This window comes from Loxodonta africana, chromosome 17, assembly GCF_030014295.1.
Source record: "Loxodonta africana isolate mLoxAfr1 chromosome 17, mLoxAfr1.hap2, whole genome shotgun sequence".
Taxonomy (NCBI): Eukaryota; Metazoa; Chordata; class Mammalia; order Proboscidea; family Elephantidae; genus Loxodonta; species Loxodonta africana.
The window spans coordinates 42,563,865-42,589,516 of NC_087358.1; the positions used below are offsets into that span (position 1 = coordinate 42,563,865).

General features: G+C 36.4%; 1 protein-coding gene across 2 annotated transcripts in view; it reads left to right on the forward strand.

Moving 5' to 3' along the window:
* The window catches only part of PCDH9 (protocadherin 9), a 1,059,620-nt gene extending 1,039,615 nt beyond the window's left edge, over positions 1-20,005 (forward strand). For both annotated transcript variants that reach the window (XM_064270054.1, XM_023551235.2), the window contains one exon: positions 19,632-20,005. In XM_064270054.1, the coding sequence (XP_064126124.1) occupies positions 19,632-20,005 (374 nt within the window). The remainder of the gene's footprint in view (positions 1-19,631) is intronic.
* Positions 20,006-25,652: the final 5,647 nt, after the last annotated feature.

A 25,652-nucleotide genomic window follows, 5' to 3' on the forward strand; every position in this document is an offset into this window, starting at 1 on the left:
GCCTACCTTTTGGTTAGCAGCTGTAGCTCTTAACCACTACACCACCAGGGTATCCATATATATATATACACACACACACACACACACACATACACCAAATAATTTCTCTCCATTTATCAGTTATAACATGGTTGTGAAATACACTGTTTACTGGAGTTTAATTTACATTCCAGGCTGACAGGGAGAACATTCTGGAGTAATTCAGCCGGATAAAAAATACTCTTAGTGATTGATTTTGAACCAAAGCCATACCAGTTGTTCTAGAAGACAACTTAACTTTATATATCTTGTCAAAGGTTCACAGATCTCAGAGCCTTTAACTGTCATCTAGATTAAAAAGTAAAATTTCACTGTGTAGTTCACTTCTATTAGAGAGAAACAATCTGACATCCTAAGCAGTACTGATAATATCTGGCAAGGACTAGCTGTCTTGTGATTTTATTGATGTGGTAGACTGAGGCACAGAGGCCAACTCAAAAACTCAAAACAGGAATCAAGTGCTTTGTCATACTTTATGAAGAAAAAAAATGCAAGAATTGTGATTTATAGGTTTGCTAACAGTTTTTTACATCTTAATGAAGATAATCATAGGTTAATTACTTACTAATGATCCATGTATAAAAAAATGTATTTGGTGAATATACTAAGCATAGCATTTCAAGAATGAATACTAAAATAGTTTTAAAGGCAATGAGATATTTCACTCGATCTCACTAGTTCTCTATCGATTCTCAAGGCTGCTTGGAATTTTTTTAATTATTTTTATTCTGATTTATTATTATAATAATTTATTGCATATCATCTATAGTTAATAGGCTGTAGCTTGGCATTTCTCAAGCTGAAAGAACTGAAGAGAAAATTCAAGCCTTCATTTGCAATACTGAGGGATTCTACAGGGAAAGCATCAAAAGAACGTGGAAGGAATTCACAGAGTCATTCTATCAAAAAGAATTGGTTGATGTTCAGCCATTTCAGAAAGTAGCATATGATCAAGAACCTGAGGTACTGAAGGAAGAAGTCCAAGCTGCACTGAAGACATTGGTGAAAAACAAGCCTCCAGGAATTGACAGAATACCAACTGAGATGTTTCAACAAAAGGATGCAGCACTGGAAGTGCTCACTCATCTATGCCAAGAAATTTGGAAGACAGCTACCTAGCCAACCGACTGGAAGAGATCCATATTGGTGCCGCATTCCAACAGAATGCAGAAACTATCAAACAATATCATTAATATCACACACAAATAAAGTTTTCTGAAGACTATTCAAAAGGCAGCTGCAGCAATACATCAACTTGGACTGCCAGAAATTCAAGCAGGATTCAGAAGAGGACATGGAATGAGGAACATGATTGCTGATGTCAGATGGATCCTGGCTGAAAGCAGAGAATACCAGATAGATGTTTACCTGTGTTTTACTGACTATGCAAAGGAATTTGATTGTGTGGGATCATAACAAATTATGGATAACATTTCGAAGAATTGGAATTTCAGAGCACTTAATTGTGGTCATGCGAAGCCTATACATAGACCAAGAGGCAGTTGTTTCAACAGAAGAAGAAGATATTGCGTGGCTTAAAATCAGAAAAATGTGTGTCAGCGTTGTGTCCTTTCACCATACTTATTCAATCTGTATGCTGAGCAGATAATCCGAGAAGCTGGACTATATTAAAAAGAACAGGACATCAGGATTGGAGGAAGACTTATTAACAACTTGTGTTATGCAGATGACACAACTTGCTTGCTGAAAGTGAAGAGGATTTGAACCACTTACTGATGAAAATTAAAGACCACAACCTTCAGTATGGATTACATTTTATCATTAAAAAAAAAAAAAAATCCTTACAACTGAAACAATAAGCAACATCATGATAAACAGAAAATACTGCATTTGTCAAGGATTTCATTTTACAATCAACGCCTATGGAAGCAGCAGTCAAAAAATCAAATGACACATTTCACTGGGCAAATCTGCTGCAAAAGACTTCTTTAATGTGTTAAAAGTCAAAGATGTCACTTGGAGGATTAAGGTGTACCTATTTTTTTTTTTAACCCAAGCCATGGTATTTTCAATCACCTCATATGTACGTGAAAGCTGGACAAATTAATAAGGAAGATCAAAGAAGAATTGATGCCTTTGAATTATAGTGTTGGCAAAGAATATTGAATACACCGTGGACTGCCAGGAGAATGAACAAATCTATCTTGGAAGAATTACAGCCAGAATAAGGAGAAATGGGAAGGCTTTGTCTCACAGACTTTGGATAAGTTATCAGGAGGGACCAGTCCCTAGAGAAGGACATTATGTTTCATAAAGTAGAGGCTCAAGAAAAAGGAGAAAGACCTTCCAGTGACATGGATTGACACAATGACCACAAGATTGGATTCAAGTATAGCAATGATTGTGAGGATGTGTTTTGTTCTGTTGTACATAGGGCCGCTATGAGTCAGAAGTAACTAGAGGGTACCTAACAAAAACAACAGAGGACTAACAATCATGGGGATCTCTTTATCTCTTCTACAACAATAACAACAGATTGGGGGTAGATGACCATAAAGGATTTTGAAGCTGTTTTTAGAGCCCTTCAAATTTTGATTTCATTCTGAAGCTTATCTCAAAGGACATTTATTGGCTTTATATTTGGTGATTTGTAAAAACACAAAACCGAAATTTTTTTCCACGCTTACTCTTGTATTTTATCCTACAAGGTATCTTACCCCTTCACTCTTTGGTTTACTGCATAGATTCTTTGTAATCTTCTACAGCTTTCTCCATGTTCCAGGAACGCGGGACTCTCCCCTCCAGGCCTAGGGATGGCTGTATTACCCTATTTTTTTAAGGTTCTTGTTTTCTTCAACATTTCTTATTGGTTCATCTCACCCAGTCTACACTTCTGCAACAAATCCCTTCACTAAGCTCTCTTTAATTAATCCCTTTGAGTGTCATCTCTTTCATGTCAGGACCCTGAAAGATACCCAAGCTACGCCAGCTCATGGAGGTGAATGATTTCACATTGTGATTGGGTGGATGCCTCAAAACCTTCTCCATGTCAAAAACATATTCATTTGCCGTAATGCCTCGAACATTCATGTACGTGGGTGGAAGCAGCTCCATAAGGCTTATTCTGAAGTTCAGATATTCTTCCGAAGGATAACACTTAGGTTTCTGGTAATAACATTTTAACATTAATGAGCTAATCAGAGTAGCCAACCACCAATTACGCCCAAGAGACAGGTCATTTCGATGAGACAGATTGGAAGATAATAAAAGCATATTTAATTGCAAAGAGATAGCAGATCTAGACAGAAAGCAAATGTGAACAGCCATAGCTCCTCAGAAAAAGTTCTTGAAATAACCTAGAGGAAGAAAAAGGGCAACCCCTGAAAGACAAGGTCAGATTTTGCTTGTTTCTCCTAGATATAGAACTTAATGACAGGCCTTTTTCTTTTCTTTTTTGCCTCTATTTTGTTTCTGCATTTACTAAGAAATTCTACTGTGTGTGTAATACTGGTTTCCCTGAACTTCTGCATACAACCTCATTTTAATCTTAAAAGGTTTTTAAAGGTTTTTGATTAAATGTTAAAGCACATTGATATTGCATCAAGTTTTTTTTTTTTAATTTCTGAAAAGTGATAAATGACTCATGTCCCTGAGTATAGAATTAATAATGACAATGATTTTTCTCTGATAAATATGTCAACGCTCCATCTATTGAAGAGTTAGGGCTAGTGCTCAAACTACCAATAACATAATAAAGTATTAGAGAGTTGTAACTTTTCTTCTGCTGTTAGAAAATGACAGTCTGTTCTCATCAATAGGCAGAGCATAAATTATTGCAGGAAATATAAGCCAAATTTATATAGATGTTATACGATTCACACATAATTCTTATTATTTTAAAATGTAAGTTTGTCATGCAAGGATTTATATTAATGATGTAATTTCTTCAGAATTCCAAGGTCCTTTCAAAGATAAATATGTATTTTAGATTGGAGTAGGTAATCTTATCTACTTCCCCGAGAGGGCAAGATTACTCCATACAGTACTCTATTTATACAGGCCATTTTCAGTAATGAGGATAATGTCATTTTCAACAGTTCCTTTGGGGGAGTCTTTCAAAATATAACATTTTACTTCTCCTGATTTTTAGAGTAGTTTTCGCTCATGTAAAACCTAGTTTAAACACTGAATTCTCCAAGAAATTCTGTAGATATTCTAAATTGAACTGTTAACATTTTTCTTAAATCACCTTTTCCCAAATATTTATGTAAAGTAACACTATCCCTTCTAGTTTTAAGCCAATATATTTATAAAGAGTCTAAGCCACTTTTTAAGTTTCCAATCCATTCCCTAATCAATCTTTTTTCTAACTATCCTCCCACTTACCTGAGCATACCTGTACCAGAGAGCATACCTGTACAAGAGTTAAACCCTGCACAGTTCTCTGCATCTCATTAGACCTTCCCCTCAGAATAATCGGTAATAATTACTTTCCTGTCTTCAGGCTTTAGTGCATTGTTTTATTATGTATCCTGTGATTCTGGACTTCTGAAGACATCTAAAGAGCTCTGTTGGTTAAAGGAATTATGAACTGTCTGGCATGATTAAGTGGTTCATTGGGATAAAGGAAGCAACCTGATTATGTTTCACTTTGGGGCATTCCCAGTTGCTCCAACTCCATAATGAGGTAGCGTGTAAGTGTTTTTGAATGCAGCTAGCTTGCCCTTGTTAATACTATTTAGACGTCCGAAATATGACCCTTGCGAAACTTTCTGCTGTGGCTTCTTAGCAATGTTTCTTTAAGTAGAGTATGAAGTATCTTATTATTAACTAATTTTCTGGATGAAACTTATTTGCCAAATAATGTTTTACATACAGTTGTTATGTTAGCTCACTGATTTGGGGCTCAGCACAAATTCATATATTTTATCGTATTTTTCACAATATTTCTAGCGAGCGTCTCCAAAGTGCCATGTCATAGAAACAGATGTTGAGGATGCAATTATCAAAAGCAAAATGTCTGGCTTTGCTGTGTTTACATTCTAGTGTGAGGGATAGACCATTGATGTACTAATATGTTGGAACAGGTAGTGAAGACTGCTTTCAAGAAAAATAAAGTTGGATAAGGGACTAGGGACTGACTGGATAACCAAAAAACCAAACTAGTTAGCTGCCGTAGAGTCGATTCCAACTCATAGTGACCCTATAGGACAGAATAGAACTACCCCATAGGATTTCCAAGGCTGTAAATCTTTAAGGAAGCAGACCGCCACATTTTTCTCCCATGGTGCAGCTGGTGGGTTTGAACTGCCAGACTTTCGGTTAGCAGCCAAGCACTTAACCACTTTGTCACAGGGCTCCTTACTCACTGGGTAGAGGATTTTTTTTTTTTTTTTAAAGGTGGTTGGGAAATGCCTCAGTGAAGAGTTGACTTTTGAGGTGATGCATAAATGAAATGAGGGAGTGAGTTACTTCTAAGGCCAGTGAGAAGGCACAAATAATAGCAAACTCAAAGGGAAAGCACAAAGCTGGTGTGTGTGAGGCACAGCAAGAAAGTCAGCGTGGCTGAGCAGAGGGAGTAAGGGGAGCGAGGTGGGACATGAGTCAGAGAGTTGGCCAGGGCTCGGATCATGATGGGGACGGGAGGCAGGAAGGTGAGATTTTTTACTACATTTTTAAGCACTGTGTTAGTCTAGATAGTGCTCCTGTGGCCCAAAATGCCAATGTCTTAGTCCCTGGAGCCTGTAAATATATTATATGGCAAAAGGGACTTTGCAGATGTGACTAAGTTAAGGATGGGGAAATTATTTTGGATAATCTGGGTGATTATTTGGATAATTACTGGCCCTTATAAGAGGAAAGCAGGAGAATTCAGAGGAAAAGGTGATGTGATAATGAAAGTAGAGATTAAAGTGATATGCTTTCCCCCAGCCAGAGGAAGGGATCACAAGCCAAGGAAAACATGTGACCTCTAGAAGCTGAAAAAGGAAAGCAAATGGATTCTCCCCTCAGAACCTCTCGAAGGACTCAGCCCTGTCAACACCTTGGTTTTTAGCCCAGTGAAACTGATTTTGGACTTCGACCCCCAGAAATCTGAGACATGTATTTGTGTTGTTTGAAGCCACTAAGTTTGTGATATTTGTTACAGCAGCAACAACAAACTAATACAAGTGTGATGCCTCTAGTTAGAGATTAGGGAAGAGAATGTGAAAAGAGTCATAAAAGGGAGTACTATTAGGAAGTGGTCTTGCTGGCTGCCCCTGGGTGTTGCTCTCAGGTCCATCGTCAAAGCCAGTCATTGCAAGTTGAGTCTTTCCTATGCTTTGGATCTCTCTGAATCCTCCTTCTGCTACCAACTGGAGAAAACTCTTTGCCTTTCAAGAGCTCATGTGATTAGATCAGGGCCATCTATATAAGCTTTCTCTTGATTAACTAAAAGCCAACTGATTATTAACCTTAATTACATATGTAAAATCATATTGTCATATAATGTGGCATAATCATGAGCATGATACCTCATCATATTCATCATATCAGGATGAATTAGGTAGAATTAGGTAGAAAATACTGGGGGTACATTTTAAATTTAGATTATGTAGAGGAAGGCTGAAGAAAGTGTCAAGGATGATTTCTTCTTCTTCTTTTTTTTTATTTGGATTGAGCAACCAGATTACAAGTGTGCCATTGTGAGGTGCAGTTGTCAATGATAGTAATCAATTTGGCATTTGGCCCCAGGCCGGATGCTAACAAAGCCTCTGGTTGTGGGATGTAATTTATCATGGCCACATGGTGAGGCCAATAAAGGCCTTGGAAGGCTGAGGCTCAGTGGACATTCCCAGGTGATGAGAATGAACATCTGCTCTTGGGAGGGTCAGTGTATCTGCTGAGGACATGGAAGCTGTGCACTGAGACCCCTCCTGGATCTCACCTATGTGTTTGTATCTTTTTATCTGCTAGAATAAAGATACCTCTTTTTCTGGAGCTGTAAGTCATCCCAACGGATTATCAAACCTAAAAAATAGAGAAGGGGCCAGTATCCACTGACCTAGTCCATGAAGGGCTATATGGAGCAGCTGGGGTTTAGGACTGACTAGAGAAGAAAGCTGAGATTTCTACAGGATATAGTTGGCTTATGGAATGGGATTATTATCCACTACACAGGTGGTGTCAGAGGTGGGTGATCTCAGTATCCCTGGGCTGGATTTGTGTAATTGGCACTGTGGGCAGGATAGGATTTGCTTAAGCGGCCCTAACATTGCAGCCATATATAAGAATGAAAAATGCAAGGAGAGTAGCAGTTTTGGAGAAAGGAAAAAATAAGCAAGAATTATGTAACTTGGAAGTGCCGGTTAAAAATGCAAATGTTGCTGATGAGTAGGTAGCCAGATACACTGCTATGGCCCCCAGGAGAAAGATAAGGGGTCTGGAAATACAAATTGGGAAATCATCAACATATATATGATATGTCATGCCAAAAAATTGTGTGAGTTCACCTAGGGTGAGCGTAGGTAATGAAGATTCGAGGGTGGAAATTGGAGCATAAAGCATTCCAACATTTACAATTTGTTGCCATTGAGTTGATTCCAACTCATAGTCAGAATCTATATAACAGAGTAGAACTGCCCCATAGGGTTTCTAAAGACAGGCTGGTGGATTCAAACTGATGACCTTTGGGTTAGCAGCTGAGCTTTTAACCAGTGTCCCACCAGGGCTCCTCATTTAGGGGCCTGGAAAAGGTTACAGTGCCAGCAAAGGAGACTAAAGCAGAGAGGCTAGTGATGGAGGGGAGAAACCAGGAGACTGTGGCAGCACCAGGGAACTTGTTAGAGTTGAAAATTCCTGGACTCAACCCAAATTTATTGAATCAGAAGCCCTGGGTGGAGCCATGCAATTTATGAGTTAACAGGTCTTTGGTTAATACTGATATACACAGGGGCAGATTAACCAGTAAACAAGGTATGCACAGGCTTAATGTTATTGTTTACTAATCTGTCGTGGACAATTTCATATGAGTTTTACCACATCTTTGATGTGGTGAAAAAACAGGTGAAGTTGTGCACAACTGGTTAGTAAGTAAGCCCGTGCGTAGCTTGCTTATTGGATGATCTGTCTCCGGATATACACTAAATCTGAGATCTCTTAAGTTGTTTAGACCACTGGGAAAGGACAGAATGGAGGCAAATAAGTTGTCAATGTCCTTGCAACACAAAGTGTGGCCTTGGACCACATCAGCGCCACTTGAGAGATTGCTAGAAATACAGAAATTTAGGAGCCAGCCAGAGCTGCTGAACCGGAAGCCACAGTTTTGCTATTTTCCCAAGTGATTCACATGCTTATTAACATTTGAGAACCATTGTTCTATGCTATGAATTCAGAGTGACGATAAAACTATCTACATGTAAACACACACAAACATACTTGTGTGCACGTGGGCACATACGCAGCTCACATGCATAATAATAGATGTTTTATTCCATTTTAAAAACAACCGTTTGAGCATCTTTTAAATTTTATATATTCTTAAGTCCTTAAATTCTTTTTTATTTTATTTTTATTGTGCTTTAGATAAAGGTTTATGGAGTAAATTAGTTTCTCATTAAACAATTAATACACATACTATTTTGTGACATTGGTTGCAAACCTCAGGATGTGTCAACACTCTCCCCTTCTCAACCTTGGGTTTCCCATTTTCATTTGCCCAGCTTTCCTGTCCTTCTGGCCTTCTCATCCCTGCCTCTGGGCTGGTGTACCCATTTAGTCTTGTATACGTGGTTGAACTACGTGTATTGCTGTTTTTTTTTTTTATGGGCATGTGTAACCTTTAGCTGAAGGGTAAACCTCAGGGGTGACTTCAGTACTGAGTTAAAAGGGTGTTCAGGGCAGTCCTTAAATTCTTAGTAACCAAGGGAAGTATTTCCTCAAATTGTCTGCTCCTTAAAATTTCCTGGAACAAATCTCCATGCCCTCTGAAGACCTAGAGAAGTAGAATCTGTAGCCCAGGGTGGGTTTAGAGCAAGGCTGCAGTTATAAACGACCAAAGAAAAATGTATCAGAGGCAAATAAGAAATAACGTGACCATTTTTCCCCATTCTAGTTAAATACGTCTGGAATATGGATAATATTAAACATTGAATAAGGCAAATTAATTCACAACCTTGTGTACTATTGGCTTGGCTTCGGATAAACAATTGAGTCTTTTTAAGGGAACAGAAGATTACATGAGTTACTCTTCATTTTTGACTTGAATTCCAGCTTGAAATTCACCTCTAAAGAAATTCTTAATTGCTGAACACATTAGATTTGCTCCTTGAAATTTGTTTCACGTTAGATAAAATTTACCAAGTTTTTCTGAGAAACCCTGCAAATCGCAGGAAATGAGTAATTCAGGAAATATCAGTGTAGGCATGAGTTTTAAAAGTTGAGACCTCAATTATGATTAAAAGTAAAGGTGTGCTATAGAAGGGATGAAATATGACCTGCAATAATGTGATTACAGTGTTTCACATCAAGTAATTTGGTCAAAATTTGAAAGTTCATTTGCATAACCAATGAAAATATTTCTTATTGGACTGCTGGCACTCAATTGATTGCAACATCAAATACTAATGATGAATAAGTAAAATGATCAGAGGTAATGTTCTTTTCAGAAGTGAGTTTTAGCAGTTGAGGAAAAGGCAGCTGATCTTCATGCTTTGCAGAGAAAGACTGAAGATTTATAAGGAGATGTTCTCCATCCTTTTTAATCTATAAAGTCCTTCCAAATAACAACATCCTCTCAGGCAGAGAATCTGCTGCTTGGGCTGGCCATGTGTTATTGTGTTTGGACCATTTCCATCTGCAAATGTTGACTTTCCATCTGTGACCAAGGAATAAAATCTGTATGAGGAACGTGTAAAACATTTAATCCTTGTTTACTTGTTAACCAAAGGTTTTGTGAAATCCTGCTGGTGTGGATTTGTTTGTTTCTCAAGGTGACTGTTGACTCATTCACAATGCTGGGCTTCAATCTGAGCTTTAAACTGATTCAAGCCTGAGATTTTTACTTAGATTTAGAACTATAAGTAGTTCTCCTAAATGTAATTTCACATGCTGAAACCCAAATATGACCTCAGTGATAAAGTAATCTTTCTGAACAATTGATGGATAATTTCTTTGTCCTGTGCTGGGCCTCCCATTAGTAAAATTAAAATGACACTGAAAAGTTTAATTACCAGTTTATTTTATATTGATGACAAGCTGCAATGATATTTAATACAGAATAAGAGAGTATAAAGAGGCCACTCATGAAAATTTAATAAATTTCTCTCAATGTGTACATGAGAAACTGATAAGTAAGGAATCTGAAATTATGTTATCAAAGTCCATACTAATTCATTGTCCTACTGGGGCTAAAATCTGCATCTCTATTTGCTCTAGGTATAATGATCAGGTGCCTTCAAGTTTCTGAGATGGTTCTGATTTTAGATATGCCATACATAATCCTTTAACCTACTATGAGCTCAATTAAAATTTATCAAATGAATGAATCATTTTTCTCATAAAAATACTGAAACTTCCCAGATCCACTTTTGCATTTAGTCTATCAACACAACTCTACTGTATTATGTCACATAAAAATCTGAGTTACAATGGCAGTGGGATCTATACCCTTTTTTTCTGTGTAATAATAGCAGAGTGATAACTAACGTTCATTCCCATGTGGCATTGATTTAGAAATAGCTATTGGACACCATACAAGCTGATCTAAAGTAGAAATGAAATATCAAAAGGGAATGTGGGCGATGCTCAAAACTTTCCTCCATTTCTCATGCCAACTCTCATATTTCAAATTAATTTTTGCATTATCATGTTTAGACTGGAAGCTGATAATGGATTTGATTTTTAAGGGTGGCTGTTCAATAAATGTAGAGAAAGGTGATGAGCTAGTGGATAAATCAGGGCACCTATCAACTGAAATTTGCCTCTGATATTCCTTCCAGGCCCTTCTAGATTTACATAATAGCTTTATCTCTCCACAAAAGATAAGCCACAAGAATGATAAGATATTATTATGCTTCCACACATTGTTTCAGAAACCAGGAGAATAGAAGTAAGCTAAGGATTAAAATGAGCTAGTAAAAATACTGAACTTCTCTTAGAGATACTAAAATAAACTTAAAAGGTAGTGGAGAGAATATTTCTCTAAAATGATATCATAGGAAGATTGATTAAGGCAAGGGGCAAGTATGACACTTAAGAATTTTCTCAGCATATTAGTAACAGAAAGCACAAACGAAGATTATAGGATTAACATCCCCCTAAAATGGAAATTGCTTTAAAACAAGAAAAGGAATTTCTTCCCTGTGCCTACACGTCAGGGAAACCACTTCAGCAAATCCAAATCAGTGAAAACATTTTATTTTTAACCTCTTTAGTGCTTCCCAATCCCTTGCATGTTATACTGTCGTGTTAGTGTAAAGTCTTGGGTAAGTACAGCAAAATTGGAACTTAAAAGCAGATGTTTGTATAAAAGTTGTGGTACATGTTCTTTCCACAAAAGGGCCAGTAGAACATGACAATTACATGGGCATCACATAAAAAAGAAGAAATTTTCTATAACAAAAAATAAACAACAACAACAAAAAAAACTGAATGAGACGAGATGAGCTTGATACAAAATGATATGAAAATACCTTATTTTACAATTCAATTTTGGTAGCCTGTTTAGCCTTATTTTACTCCAAAGTAAAAATTCTAAGAAAAATTCATTCACCTAAAAAACCAAAATTTCATATACTATGAAATCTGTCTAGGAAATATAAGTTTTTTTTTGTTGTTTTTAAGTACAGGTTTCTAGCTTTTTTATTGAAGGGTTTCAAATACTCTGGTTGAAACACAGCTGGTCAACAGTCCAGAAGCTACTTGTTAATTACAGCAGTTAATTAGTCACTGAAGTAACGGTTTTGCTTCCAGGTACAATAAAATGAGATCAAGGACCACTCAAGCATCCTATCACTTTTAAGTCTAGCTGACGTTCCATTAGTTTGGATTGTTTCACAATTTAAACCTGCATCTTTAAAAGTCAACAATTTAGGCAGCTGTCTGACCGCTGTTAACACCTAACCCTTAGGTAATGTTGGATTAGATAATGTAATGGATTTGGTTAAGAGTGAGAAATGGTTAGGAGTAAGAAGTTTAGTTTTGAGAGGGTGAGGAAAGAAATATATTGACACCTGATATAAATATTGACTGAGACAGTTTTCAAGAAACTTTGGTTATGTGCTTTTGTTCTTGCTTTCAAAACATTTAAATGCAGATAGTTGGCTTGTACAGTTTTATCAACATTTGTGTCTTTATACATTCAAAAACCAAGATTGAGTAACCAAGCTCATAGATTGCAGGGTGTGAAAGGAACAAATAATTCATGTTTAAAAAAATCAATACATGTTTCAGTATTAAAAAAAAAAAAAAATTGTGAGGGATTTTCCATTTGTTTTTAAGCAAAAGGAAACTAATTTCTGTAATGATGAAATTGTACAGTGTGTTTATAAGCAGACCAGAATGCTGACCAGGATCCCAAATATATATTGCATATTCTAGCATAAAAAGGGCATTAACAGTTAATTTTTGAAAAAAATTAGAGCAGTAGGGAATAGGGAAGACACACACACACACGCAAATATGTATATCAAGGCATGTAATAAGAATCCAGCACAACAGTACCTGAAACATATTAGATGTTCAATAAATATTTGTTGAGGGAATGAATGAATCAAAATAAATATAATTGTTCATCAATTAAGACAATTATTGTAATAACATTAAAAACAATTCTAGGTCAAAGAGAAAGAAAATATTTCAGTGGCTATGATTTTGGCACTATTAACAAAAATGCCCTGAAATTTTTAAATGGTGTGTATTTGGTGGAGAATCCCATATGTTATTTTCAATCCTATTTGTGAGATGTCAACATCAATATTAATATTTTCTTAATTGTTTTCTCCTCTTCAAGAGCATAAAGATATTCTTTAGGTGCTTCTAAAAAAAAAAATGAAAAAATGAGTCAGAAACTAGTTAATGGTTAGCATAAATCAGATTATAAGCCTTTGAAGGTCAGGGTCTGTCTTAGGGAACCAAGAGAATGACTGTGCTCTGTTTATCAATGCTTTCTTCACCAAAAAAGAAGAAAAGTTTTTTTTTTTGTCTTTTCTTTACCAATTTATGACACAGACTTGTTGGAAGAAAACTTGTTATTTCCCAAATTTAAACTTATTTACTATTTAATATTAGGGCAACTAACAGGAATTGTATATATTGGCCCAAATTTTTTAAAAAAACTAAAATTTTCCCACTTAATGTCATATCCCCAAACAAAAACTTATGAAAGCATAATGCAAAGTATATTTTCCAACAATGAAGCTCACATTGTCAATTATATCAGCAAATAGTCTATCTAAAAGCCTTATCTAAGAATCTACAAAACTTCTGTAAATTTAATTTACATATTAAAAAAAATCAAATTTATTGACAGGAACTAATCATGGCAAGTACAATTCTCACAGAGCAAATAATACTATTTGACCAAAAGAAACTCATTTTAGCAAGATAAGATTTTGTAAGTTCTTGTTGTTAGTTGTCATCCAGCCCACTATGACTCACGGCGACCCCACGCACAACAGAAAGAAATGTTTTCTGGTCCTGCGCCAGCTTCATGATCACTGATAAGCTTGAGTCCATTGTTGCAGCCGCTGTGTATTTTAAGTGCTTTGGTCCAACCTAGGGGGCTCATCTTTCAGCACTATTTTGGACAATATTCTGTTGTGATTCAAAGGCTTGTCATTGGCTAATTTTCAGAAATTCCTAGTCTGTCTTAGTCTAGAAGATCTGCTGAAACCTGTCTACCATGGATGACCCTGCTGGTATTTGAAATACCAATGGCATAGCTTGTAGCATCACAGCAACATGAAAGCCACCACAGTATAACAAAGTGACAGAAGAGTGGTGACACAAATCCTGTCAATGAAAATTGTGTCTTAAATTGTCAATTATCTATAAGATGAATTTTCAAGAAATGGAAGAAATGATATAACATGAACAAAGTCCATCTGCTACCTTGTAATGAGACCAACAAGTAAACCAGTTGCCATCGAGTTGATTCTGTTTCACAGCAACCCCGTATGTGTCAGCGTAGAACTGTGTTCCATAGAGTTTTCAGTGACTGAGTTTTCAGAAGTAGATTGTCAGGTCTTTCTTCTGAGCAGGCCCTGGGTGGACATCCAGCCTTTCATTTAGTAGCCTAGTTCATTAACCTTTTGCGTCACACAAGGACTCCTGTAAGGAGACCCATTGCCATCAAGTCATTTCCAACTCATGGTGACCCTATGGGACAGAGTAGAACTGCCCTGTAGAGTTTCCAAGGAGTACCTGGTAGATTTGAACTACCAACCTTTTGATTACCAGCTATAATACACTTAACCACTAAACCTCTGAAAACCCTCCTGCAAAGAGACAAGGCTCCCTAAATCAGCTAACTGCCTCCTTGCCCTGCCCTTTTCCTGTCCCATCAGTTCACTGCTTTTAGAGCTATTGTTTCCCAGGGTAGAAAGCAAGTCCATTAGGATAGTGGTGACACCAGTCTTGTTCACAGTACCAGTATATAGTATGTGCTCAGTAAATATCTGTGGAATAAATAAATGTGATCTCTCCTGAAAGTAAAAGAGAATATACGATATTTATTAAAATGTTTCATTCAGTGCTGAAGAATTAAGTTCTACACATATTCATAGATACATATTCTAAAACATCATTCTAAATTCTTATGTCATTTTTCATAATAAGATAGCAAAGATGACTAAGATTCTTTAAAAAATAACCTTGCATGTTCTCTCTTTTGATGAGCTCGATAAATACCAGATTCTACTGGCATTTCTGAGGTAACTGATAGACTTTTTTTTTTTTTCCTCTTGGAGATATTAAAAAATTAAAAAAAAAAAACTTACTAATGATGCTGGAAAAGTAAAGATTAACGTTTGGTTTATAGGCCTCAGTTTGTTACACATCAAACTGGTAATTATTTCAATACCACTGATGCCTAGAAAGGAAAGAAGAGATTTAACAGGCAAGTTTAATAATTGACTCACTAACTGTCACAGGGTATTGCTGTGGTTGTTATTAGGTGCCATCGAGTTGTTTCTGACTCACAATGACCCTACGTACAGTAGAATGAAACACTGCCCAATCCTGTCCCATCCTCACAATCATTGCTGTGCTGGAGCACATCATTGCAGTCACCATGTCAATCCATCTCGTTGAGAGTCTTCTTCTCTTTCACTGACCCTCTACTTTACAAAGCATCATGTTCTTCTCCAAAGACTGATTCCCCCTGATAACATGTCCAAAGTACATGAGACAAAGTCTTGTCACTCTCACTTCTAAGGAGCATTCTGGCTATATTTCTTCCATGACAGATTTGTTCATCCTGGCAGTTCATGGTCTAGTCAATATTCTTCCCCAACACCATAATTCAAATACATCAATTCTTCTTCAGTCTTCCTTATTCATTGTCCAGCTTTTACACGCACTTGAAGTGATTGGAAATGCTGTGACTCGTGTCAAGGGCATCTTAGTCCTCAAAGTGACATCTTTACTTTTTAACACTTTAAAGAGGTCTTTTGAAGCACATTTGCCCAATGCAATACATCATTTGATTTCTTGACTACTGCTTCCATAGGCATGGATTATAAATCCAAGTAAAATGAAATCCTTAACAACTTAATATTTTTTGTTTATTGTGATACTGCTTCTTGGTCCAGTTGTGAGGATTTTTGTTTTCTTTATGTAGAGGTGTAATCCATATTGAAGGCTGGAGTCTTTGATCTTCATCAGTAAGTGAGTGCTTCAAGTCCCCTTCACTTTCAGCAAGCAAGTTTGCGTCATCTGCACATCGCAGGTTGTTAATGAGTCTTCCTCCAATCCTGATCCCAAGTTCTTCTTTATGTAGCCCAGCTTCTTGGATTATTTGCTCAGCCTACAGCTTGAATAAGTATGGTGAAAAGATTCAACCCTGATGCACACCTTTCCTGATTTTAAACCTCGAAGTATCCCCTTGTTCTGTTGGAATGACTGCCTCTTGCTCTGTATACAGGTTTCACATGAACACAATTAAGTGTTCTGGAATTCATTCATTAACTGCCACAGAGTATTGCTAGGCAAAGAGATTTGTTGTTGAGGGAGGTTTTGTTGTGATGTTTGTAAAATAAGCAACTTCTACTATAATTACTTAAGGCCTACCTTTAAGCTGCGAATCTTTAGTAATTGCTCAGAACATTCCATCCTCATAAAATTTTAATTAACAATGAATGTCATTCACACATCATTACTATGGCTTAGCACTGTGAGAAAATCAGAAGACAAAATAAGCCATTTTCTTTTCCATCAATGAATTTTCAACCTAGTTGAGAGAAAACAAAAATAAAAAATTCTGCTCATTCATGTCTTTTTGTTAGTTGCCATCAAGTCAACACTGACTCATGGCAACCTTATGTATAACAGAACAAAACATTGCATAGTTGTGTGCCATCTTTATGATAGTTGGTATGCTTGAGCCCATTGTTGTGGCTATTATGTGGCATTTTGAGGGCCTCCAACCTATTGAACTCATCTTTCAGCACAATATTGGACAATATTCTGTTGTGGTCCCTAAGGTTTTCATTGGTGAATTTTCAGTAGCCCATTGCCAGGCCTTTCTTCCTAGTCTGTTTTAGTCTAGAAGCGCCACTGAAACCTGTCCACTGTGAGTGACCCTGCTGATATTTGAATTATCAAAGGCATAGCTTTCAGCATCTGACTAACATAGTATGACAAACTAACAGATGAGCATTGACATGAACATGTAGAATCCCAAAAATGCCAAAAAAGGGCATGAAGTTCAGAAATGAGGGCACTCAATTAGGAAATTTGTTATTCATCATGTAGGGAAGAGGTGTGGAAATATTTAAGGTTCATGGGGGACTAGAATTTGTGGAATTATGGAAACTTGCTTGTAGTATGTAGAACATAAGCTGACCCTTGAAAGAATCAGTAATTAAATGAAAACAGGCCAGGCAAAAAGCATCTTCTAAGACTGTGATATTTTCAGAAGGAGCCTGGATTGGCTTGAGTAAAATGTGTTAGTTTTGTGGATGCAGAGTCCCTGAGCACACCAAAATCCAAAATATCCATTGCTGATGAGTTGATTTCGACTCATAGAGCTCCTGTAGGACAGAGTAGAACTGCCCAATAGAGTTTCCAAAGACTGCCTGGTGGATTTGAACTGCTGACCTTTTGGTTAGCAGACGTAGCTGTTAAGCACTACACCACCAGGGCACACCAAAGTGAACCTAAAAGTGAGAATGAGTTTCAACTTTTAAAGTGTGGCAATGAAAGGCTCACAGAGAAACTTAATGTAATTACAGGAAGTAAGTAGTCCTCAGAAGTTTGTGAGAGAAATAGCTTTAAGTAACGAGCATGTGTTTAAGCAAAACAAACCTGATCGTTTTTTGAGGAGGTGGGAAGACAGGTGGGATGGGAAGGAATTTTAAGATAATTTAAAAAATAACCTTGCATATTCACTCTTTTGGATTAAAAAAAAAAAAAAAAGTTGAGTTTGTGTAACATAGTGCAGTTTAGCCACAGTGTTTCCACATTCACACTTTCCCTTGTGATGTTGCTTGCAATCTTTTGTCTGAAGCTTTTGCCGTTACTATTGGCCATCTTAGCAGGTACTTTTTCAGATGCAAGAAATAATTAATCTATGTAACTTATCACCTTAGGGTATTATTAAGAAAAATATAGATGTTAATATAAAAAGCCCAAAATGATCAGCACTTCAAAATTTTAAAAAACCAAATTCCACTGGCTGAGTTATTTTAATCGTGAGGTATGCAAACTTGAAGACATGTTTTCTTCTACATTTCTATTCTGATGACTCTCTGCTTTTGAAAATATTTTATGCCTCGGGCATTCTTCCCTATGCATTTAACATCATTTATAAAATCAATTCCTAATTTCCAAGCTTTCACTTATCACTTGACTGTTTAGTCAAGGGGAAAAAATAACAAAAAACAACCTTTTCCTTAACCATTTGACTTCGTGTGTGTGTGTGCATGAAGAGCTGATTTTTCTCTTTGCACATCAGAAAATGATTATTTTTGAAATCCTGGTTAAAATATATGTTCTAGATTGCCTGCTGATATAAAAAAAATAAAAGAAAAATATATGTGATGACTTTTTCCCCCTGAATGTTAGACTCCGTATGATCTAATTTGCAACTTAGCTTCAGTTTTATATACTTAGAAATGCAGAAAATAGACTAGGCTTAAAAAGGCTAGGCTTAGAAGGAGTCAAACGCTGTCTGTGGATGCAAATGGCTTCTTTATTGACTTGGATTTCAGAATGCTTGCAGCTGACCAATTGTGTCTTTAGTAATATACCGTAGTTAAAATATTCTTTAATATGAGGGTTTAATTTTTGAAATGTCACGAAATTATCTGCATGTGATTTCACATAAGAAAAAAATAACAAGCGCTTATATGGAAAAAGACAAAAAAAACCCAACATTTTATATAATGATTTTGAGTATTTCTTTTTAATGATAGTGTCCAATAACCTGCTCACCATTTTCTTGTAAAGCCTCACCAGAAGCACATTTAATGTCCACAAAGTATTATTTTGCACTGTTTTCTTGTATTTGTAGCATTTATATATTATTCAGTTGTGAGCATTAAAATTTTTCTACTTTTTATGATTTCTCACAAAATACCAATTTTGCTAAGAATTCTTATAAATCAGAGAAACATATAGGTCATGTAAAGAGTTGATTAGAAATGATACATTACAGGTATATCTGTTTACCCATATCTATCTATCCATCTCTCTGGAAACCCTGGTGGTATAGTGGTTAAGAGTTATGGCAGCTAACCAGAAGGTTGGCAGTTCGAGTCCACCAGCTGCTCCCTGGAAACTCTATGAGACAGCTCTACACTGTCCTATAGGGTTGCTATGAGTTGGAATCTACCAGATGGCAATTTTTTACCTATCTTTATCTATCTATCTATCTATCTATCTATCTATCTATCTATCTATCTATCTATCTATCTATCTATCTATCTATCTTCTATCTATCTATCTATCTATCTATCTATCTATCTATCTATCTATCTATCTATCTATCTTCTATCTATCTATCTATCTATCTATCTATCTATCATCTATCGATCTATCATCTATCTATCATCTATCTATCATCTATCTAGCTATCTATCTAGCTATCTAGTCTATCTATCTACCTACCTACCTACCTACCTATCTCTCTCTCTCTCTCTCTCTATCTACCTATCTCTCTCTCTCTATCACTTATCTATCTATCATCTATCTACCTACCTAACTACCTAGCTACCTACTCTCTTCTATCTATCTATGTTTGGCTGAAGGAAGAAAACAGGTAAAATCTTACCTCCACAACTAGGAATGTAATTCCTTCTGTGTTCATCTTAAAAGGACAGGAATTAATATCTTTGAATTAACTTAATATACTTTTCCTCTAAATAGATGATCTCAAATGGAAACTCTAACCATTTTCTTTCCTTTTTTTCTCTATCTGTTGTCGTTTGCAGATGGGCCTCTGGGTCCCCGAGGATTAGCAGAAGCAACGGAGATGTGCACTCAAGAGTGCTTGGTTTTGGGTCACTCCGATAATTGTTGGATGCCTCCTGGCTTGGGCCCATATCAACACCCTAAATCTCCTCTCTCAACCTTTGCGCCCCAGAAAGAATGGGTCAAGAAGGACAAGCTAGTGAATGGGCACACCCTGACTAGAGCCTGGAAAGAAGACAGCAGCAGGAACCAGTTCAATGACCGTAAGCAGTATGGCTCCAACGAAGGCCATTTCAACAATGGCAGCCACATGACAGACATTCCTCTGGCAAATCTGAAGTCCTATAAGCAATCAGGAGGTACAGTTGAGAGTCCTAAAGAGCATCAACTCTAAGAAAAGGCTATATAGGACCTAATGACTTTAAATAGACATGCTAATACCTTGTGTGTCAGAGCTTTATGTATTCGATAGATCTCTACAACTATGCCCCTTAAAGCAGGGATATGCATAACTTTGTTTTAGCACCATGGAGGATACAAAGATTTGCAACATAAGAGAGAAAATAGTTGTACTAGCCATGTGGTCTTGTTAACTAGAATTGATTAAACTCTCCAGAGATCTCTCCATTGTGCAAATATCCTTTTTTTCTTTCTTTCTTTCTTAATTGCATTTTGTTTTTGACCCTGGACTGCTGCTATGAACATAGAATATGCTATGAACAATAGAATATGCATTTGGAGAGTAAGGAAGTTCCATGGATTAGAGTGACTGGCAAACATATCCAGTTAGAAATTTGTGCTGTTTTTGTCATTGATCTGTGCTCGGACCGCTATACTTGACATTAGACTTCAAACAAAACTTAAAAAGATAAGCATTAAACCTATTGTGCTGTTAACAACGTTAGTGGACACTTGTAAGTCAATCAGTGTTAAAGTATTTGTAAATAGAAGCAAGTTATTATTAACAACTTTTGTGTATTTATAACGTTCACCTAAAATGTTGTAACATAATTCTGTGTTTTATGGTTGCTTCTTTCTTTTTTATGTTTTTAATTTTCTCTTTGTCGTTATTTTTTGTTTCTTTTAGTGACGGTGTTTCTGCGTTAGCAGTCTGTCTGACACACACTGTTCAAGGATCTCAAACTCTTGTGTTTAAAAAAGGTTCTGGAATCTTGCTTCTTGTATGATAGCTCATTATAAAAAATGAAAACTTTAAACAACAACAACAAAAGAACTTCTGCAAAAGCATGAAATTCAGAACCTTTTCTTGACATTCTTTTTGTCAATGTAAGAAAAAGCAAAATCACTTAATTAGTAGCATTAAGAGAGAATAATGGGAAAATATTATCCTTCAGAAAGTGATATAATATCCTGTACTTGTCGCTCATGCAAAACTAATGTATCAAAATTAGCATATATCGAAGAAAAAAAATCACTATTCAAAAATAGTTTCAATTTGGCAACTGTGTGTCTACAACTTTGTTGAAATGGCAGAGTTTGTGTTGATTCTCATATATGATAATGTTGTTGTAACACAAGTGTTATTAGACCATAGCCACAAAATATTTAATGTGTTGTGCCTTCATGATGTAACAGAACATTCTCCAGGTAGGCTAGTTGGGGGAAATAAAGGGATAAATCGCTAATTATTGCTGTTTAACTGTTTGTTATCATAGTTGGTCAATGCCTGGCAGGTACCAGCATCTCGTCACTCAGGTCAAAACAACAGAGTGACGACTAATGTTAATAAGATCTCAGTTGCACGTGCAAACAAATCCAAATTCGAACATTCTTAGGAGGTTTTTGTTAAGGCATGACAGATGATTTAAACAAATAAATAGCATGCAACAAAATGTCTTTATTGAAAGAAGTGAAAGTTATCTTAATGCCACAGTTCAACATGAGTTTAAAAGTAAAAAAAAAGAAAATAAAAAATAATAAAAAAATTTTGCTAATCTGATAGTTAATTTGTTCTTACCAAAAATAAAATGACTTTGTAAATAGCAGTTCACTTTTTCCACAGTATAATGGAAAATAATGGGTAGGGGTGCATTGCTTATTGCAGTACATTTTTGTCGGTTTGTGAGGGGTGTTTGATGACTTTGACAGAATAAATATCTAAACAATTATCCTTGTTACTGCTTTGCCAATTCTACGTTATTTACAATTATTCAGCTCTTGCAATAAATATTCTGAATTCCTGATTGTAGTGTGTTAATTCTTGGCCAACATACAAAGTGATTATTTCTACCCTATAGGTAAAAATATTGATAAAATTGAACTTTTAATTAGAAATCAAAGGAGATTTGTTAAGGCTTAAATCACTTTTGAAAATATAGTTCCAGGTTAGAATTGAATTCTCCCAATTGTGTATGAATCTTTATTCTAGATAAATTCATGGACAAAGTAAGTAGGTTCACTTCGTAGTTCAAGAGTCCTACAAGTTTCACCAAAGTGAAATACCGAGTCAGAGCCTGAGGAGATAGAACTATTAAGCTAGTAAAGTCAACGTCTTGATTTTTTTCGTTTTTAATAAGATTCCACAAAACCAACTCTCACTTACTTCAAGTGTTGGCTGAGGCAGAAAAAGACCATTCTGGAATTAAGGCATTGAAACCAGGGCCAAAACTTCATCTATATTCTTTCAGAGATAATAGGTGTAAAAAGCTGAGAAGAATAAGACATACTCGAACATATGCCATATATTCACCATAGGGGAACTGGACCAGTGTTCACTCAAGTAGAGTTTTAGGACGTATAACCAGGCCTGTTTTCTTCTTCATCAATTTTTTTTGAACAGTGGGAAATAAGACTCAGGAGTCAGAGACAAGATAATGGATTGACCAGTGGCTGGATGAGACACCATAAACCTTTATCCTTGAATAAGCCAAGCCACAATCAAACAAGTTGCCATCAAGTTGATCCTGACTTATGGTGACTCCGTGGTGTCAGAGGAGAATGTGCTCCATAGGGTTTCCAATGGTCGATTGGAAGTAGATCACCAGGTGTCTCTTCCACAGCACATCTGAGTAGACTCAAACCTCCAACCTTTTAGTTGGCAGCGAGAACACTACCATTTACACTACCAAGGACTCCTTGAAATAAGGCAGACCTTACTACTTAGCCTCAAGCACACCTGTAGCACCACCTTTTTTTCGCCCAGAGGGGCAGTACCTGCCACAAGACACAAAGAACTGACAAACCCTGGTACTAAGCCACTTTTTAAAAATGTTTTTAAAAATCCATACTTATATTTTTGCTGTTGTCGTGTGCCGTCCAGTTGATTCTGACTCACAGTGACCCTATATGAGAAAGTAGAACTGCCCCATAGAGATTCTTAGGTTGTAGATATTTATGGGAGCAGGTCTCCAGGTCTTTTCTCCTCTAGAGCGTCTGGTGGGTTTTAACAGCTGACCTAGTGGTTAGCAGTGGAGCAATTAAACATTGTACCACCAGGGCTCCTTGTTTTATTGTGTAGACATTGAATATTAAGAATCAGCATTTATCTGGAAATAAATGCCAAATAAATTACTTAGGAAAGCGTATTTATATGAAACCTATTAAAATAATGACTTGTAGAATGATTATCAAATATTATGATGCTATTTACTAACACATTTTGTGAAGCAGGTATAGAAATAAATTTTATAAGGCCGAATGGGATCTATATGAATGAACAACAGTACACATATTCTTACCTAAAATGTGTATTTAAATAATGGTCATTAATTAATAGACAACTGAATAGTCATTTTGCTGCATTGATATTATTCAGGAAATCTCATTCAGCACAGAGTGGTGTTTTCTACCCCCTTCCCAGCCTCCATTATCCTGTAGCTGAAGTTAGAAATGCAGCTGAGGCCCAGAAGCCATTCCTGTATATATTAAACTGTCTTGGACAGAAGCCAGGAATGGTTAATTATTATTAGTGAGGAGTTTTGGCAGCAAGGGACGAAAGGGATGCCTTTTCAGTCTCAACTCTAATGTGGACACCAGGGTGTTGCTTTCTAAGAAGGAAAACCAAACTATGAAAAGGAGGAGTGGTGTTGTGAGGCTAAAAATGCTTCATTGTTCTGCTTTGTTTTAAATGGAGCTGCTCTTCCCTCCCTGAAGGAAGCTCCTTTATTGGTTCTTGTGAGAGAGATTGCTTTAAAATTCTTCCAGTGTTCTTAAAGGCACAGTGATCACATAATGAATTCTCTATACATTCTTTTTTCCCTTTTACAAGCATCAATCTAGATTTTACTACATGTCAAATAGGCAACTAGGCTTTGCAATATATGTATACACATATATCTACATTGTTGTTGTTAGGTGTTGTTGAGTCATTTCCAACTCATAGTGACCCTATGTACAACAGAACCAAATACTGCCCGGTCCTGCACCATCCTCACAATCATTGCTATGTTTGAACTCATTGTTGCAGCCATTGTGTCAATCAGTCTCATTGAAGATCTTCCTCTTGTCCACTGACTCTCTACTTTATCAAGCATAATGTCTTTCTCCAGGGAATGGTCCCTTCTGATATCCTGTCCAAGTACGTGAGATGAAGCTTTGCCACCCTTACTTCTAAGGAGCATTCTGATTGCATTTCTTCCAAGACAGATTTGTTTATTCTTCTGGCAGTCCATGGTATATTCAATAATTTTCGAAAACACTGTAATTCAAAGACATCAATTCTTCTTTGGCCTTCGTTATTCATTTTTCAGCTTTTGTGTGCTTATGAGGTGATTGAAAATACCATGCTTGGGTCAGGCACACTTTAGTTGTCCAAGTGACATCTTTACTTTTTAACACTTTAAAGAGGCCTTTTGCAGCAGTTTTGCCCAGTGCAATACACCGTTTGATTTCTTGACTGCTGCTCCCATGGGTGTTGATTATTCAGGTGAAATGAAATCCTTGACAACTTCAGTACACATATATTTCTTAGTACTGAAATATCTTTGCAAGGTGTAGACTATTAAAACATGAGTATTTTAATGATATTTCATTCACATTTAGTTCACTCAAAGTACAAATTAATGGATATTTCAAAGATATCAATTTTCTATTGCAATGAAATCACCACCATCTCTTTTTTAACATAAGAACTTGACTGCTCACCAAAAGGTCAGCAGTTCAAATCCACCAGCCAATCCTTGGAAGCCCTATGGGGCAGTTCTCCTCTGTCCTATAGGGGTACTATGAGTCAGGATCAACTGGATGGCACACAGTGAAAAAAACAACAACTTATTTTATATGGAGCCTCGGTTGCAAAGTGGTTAAGAGCTTGGCTGCTAACCACATGAGCAATGGTTTGAATCCATCAGCTGCTTTTTGGAAACCCAATGGGGCAGTTCAATTCCATCCCATAGAGTCAATATGAGTCACAATAAACGTGACAGCAATGGATTTTTTTTATTGATTCCGACTCATAGCAACCCTATAGGATGGAGTAGAACTGCCTTATAGGGTTTCCTTGGAATCAAGGATGGTGAGACTTTTTCTCACGTACTTTGGACATGTTATCAAGGAGGACCAGTCCCTTGAGAAGAACATCATTCTTAGTAAATAGAGGATCAGTGAAAAAGAGGAAGACCCTCAAGGAGATGGATTGGCACAAAGGCTGCAACAATGGGGTCAAACTAAAGATTGTGAGGATGGCACAGGACTGGGCAGTGTTTCGTTCTATTGTACATAGTTTTGTTAAGAGTTGGAACCAACTCAAAGGCACCTAACAACAACATTTAATGTGTATATACATATATATATACGCATTTTGTTTATTTTTTATATCTTAGAATTCTTAAATATTCACCACTTTGAAATGAGTACTTTCTATATTTTCGTTATCCTAAAGTATCACACTGCCATGAAAATTTATAGTAAAAAGGCTCCTTTCCAAATTAGTCCTTCGTTTCTTTTTATCATCTTTATTTATTTATTTATTTTCAACGACCTATGGTAGTAGTCTTACTGGGATACGTATTGCATAATTATCATTGGACTTATTCAACCCCTGATATTATGAATTACATGTATTTGAAAATATGTTCAACTAC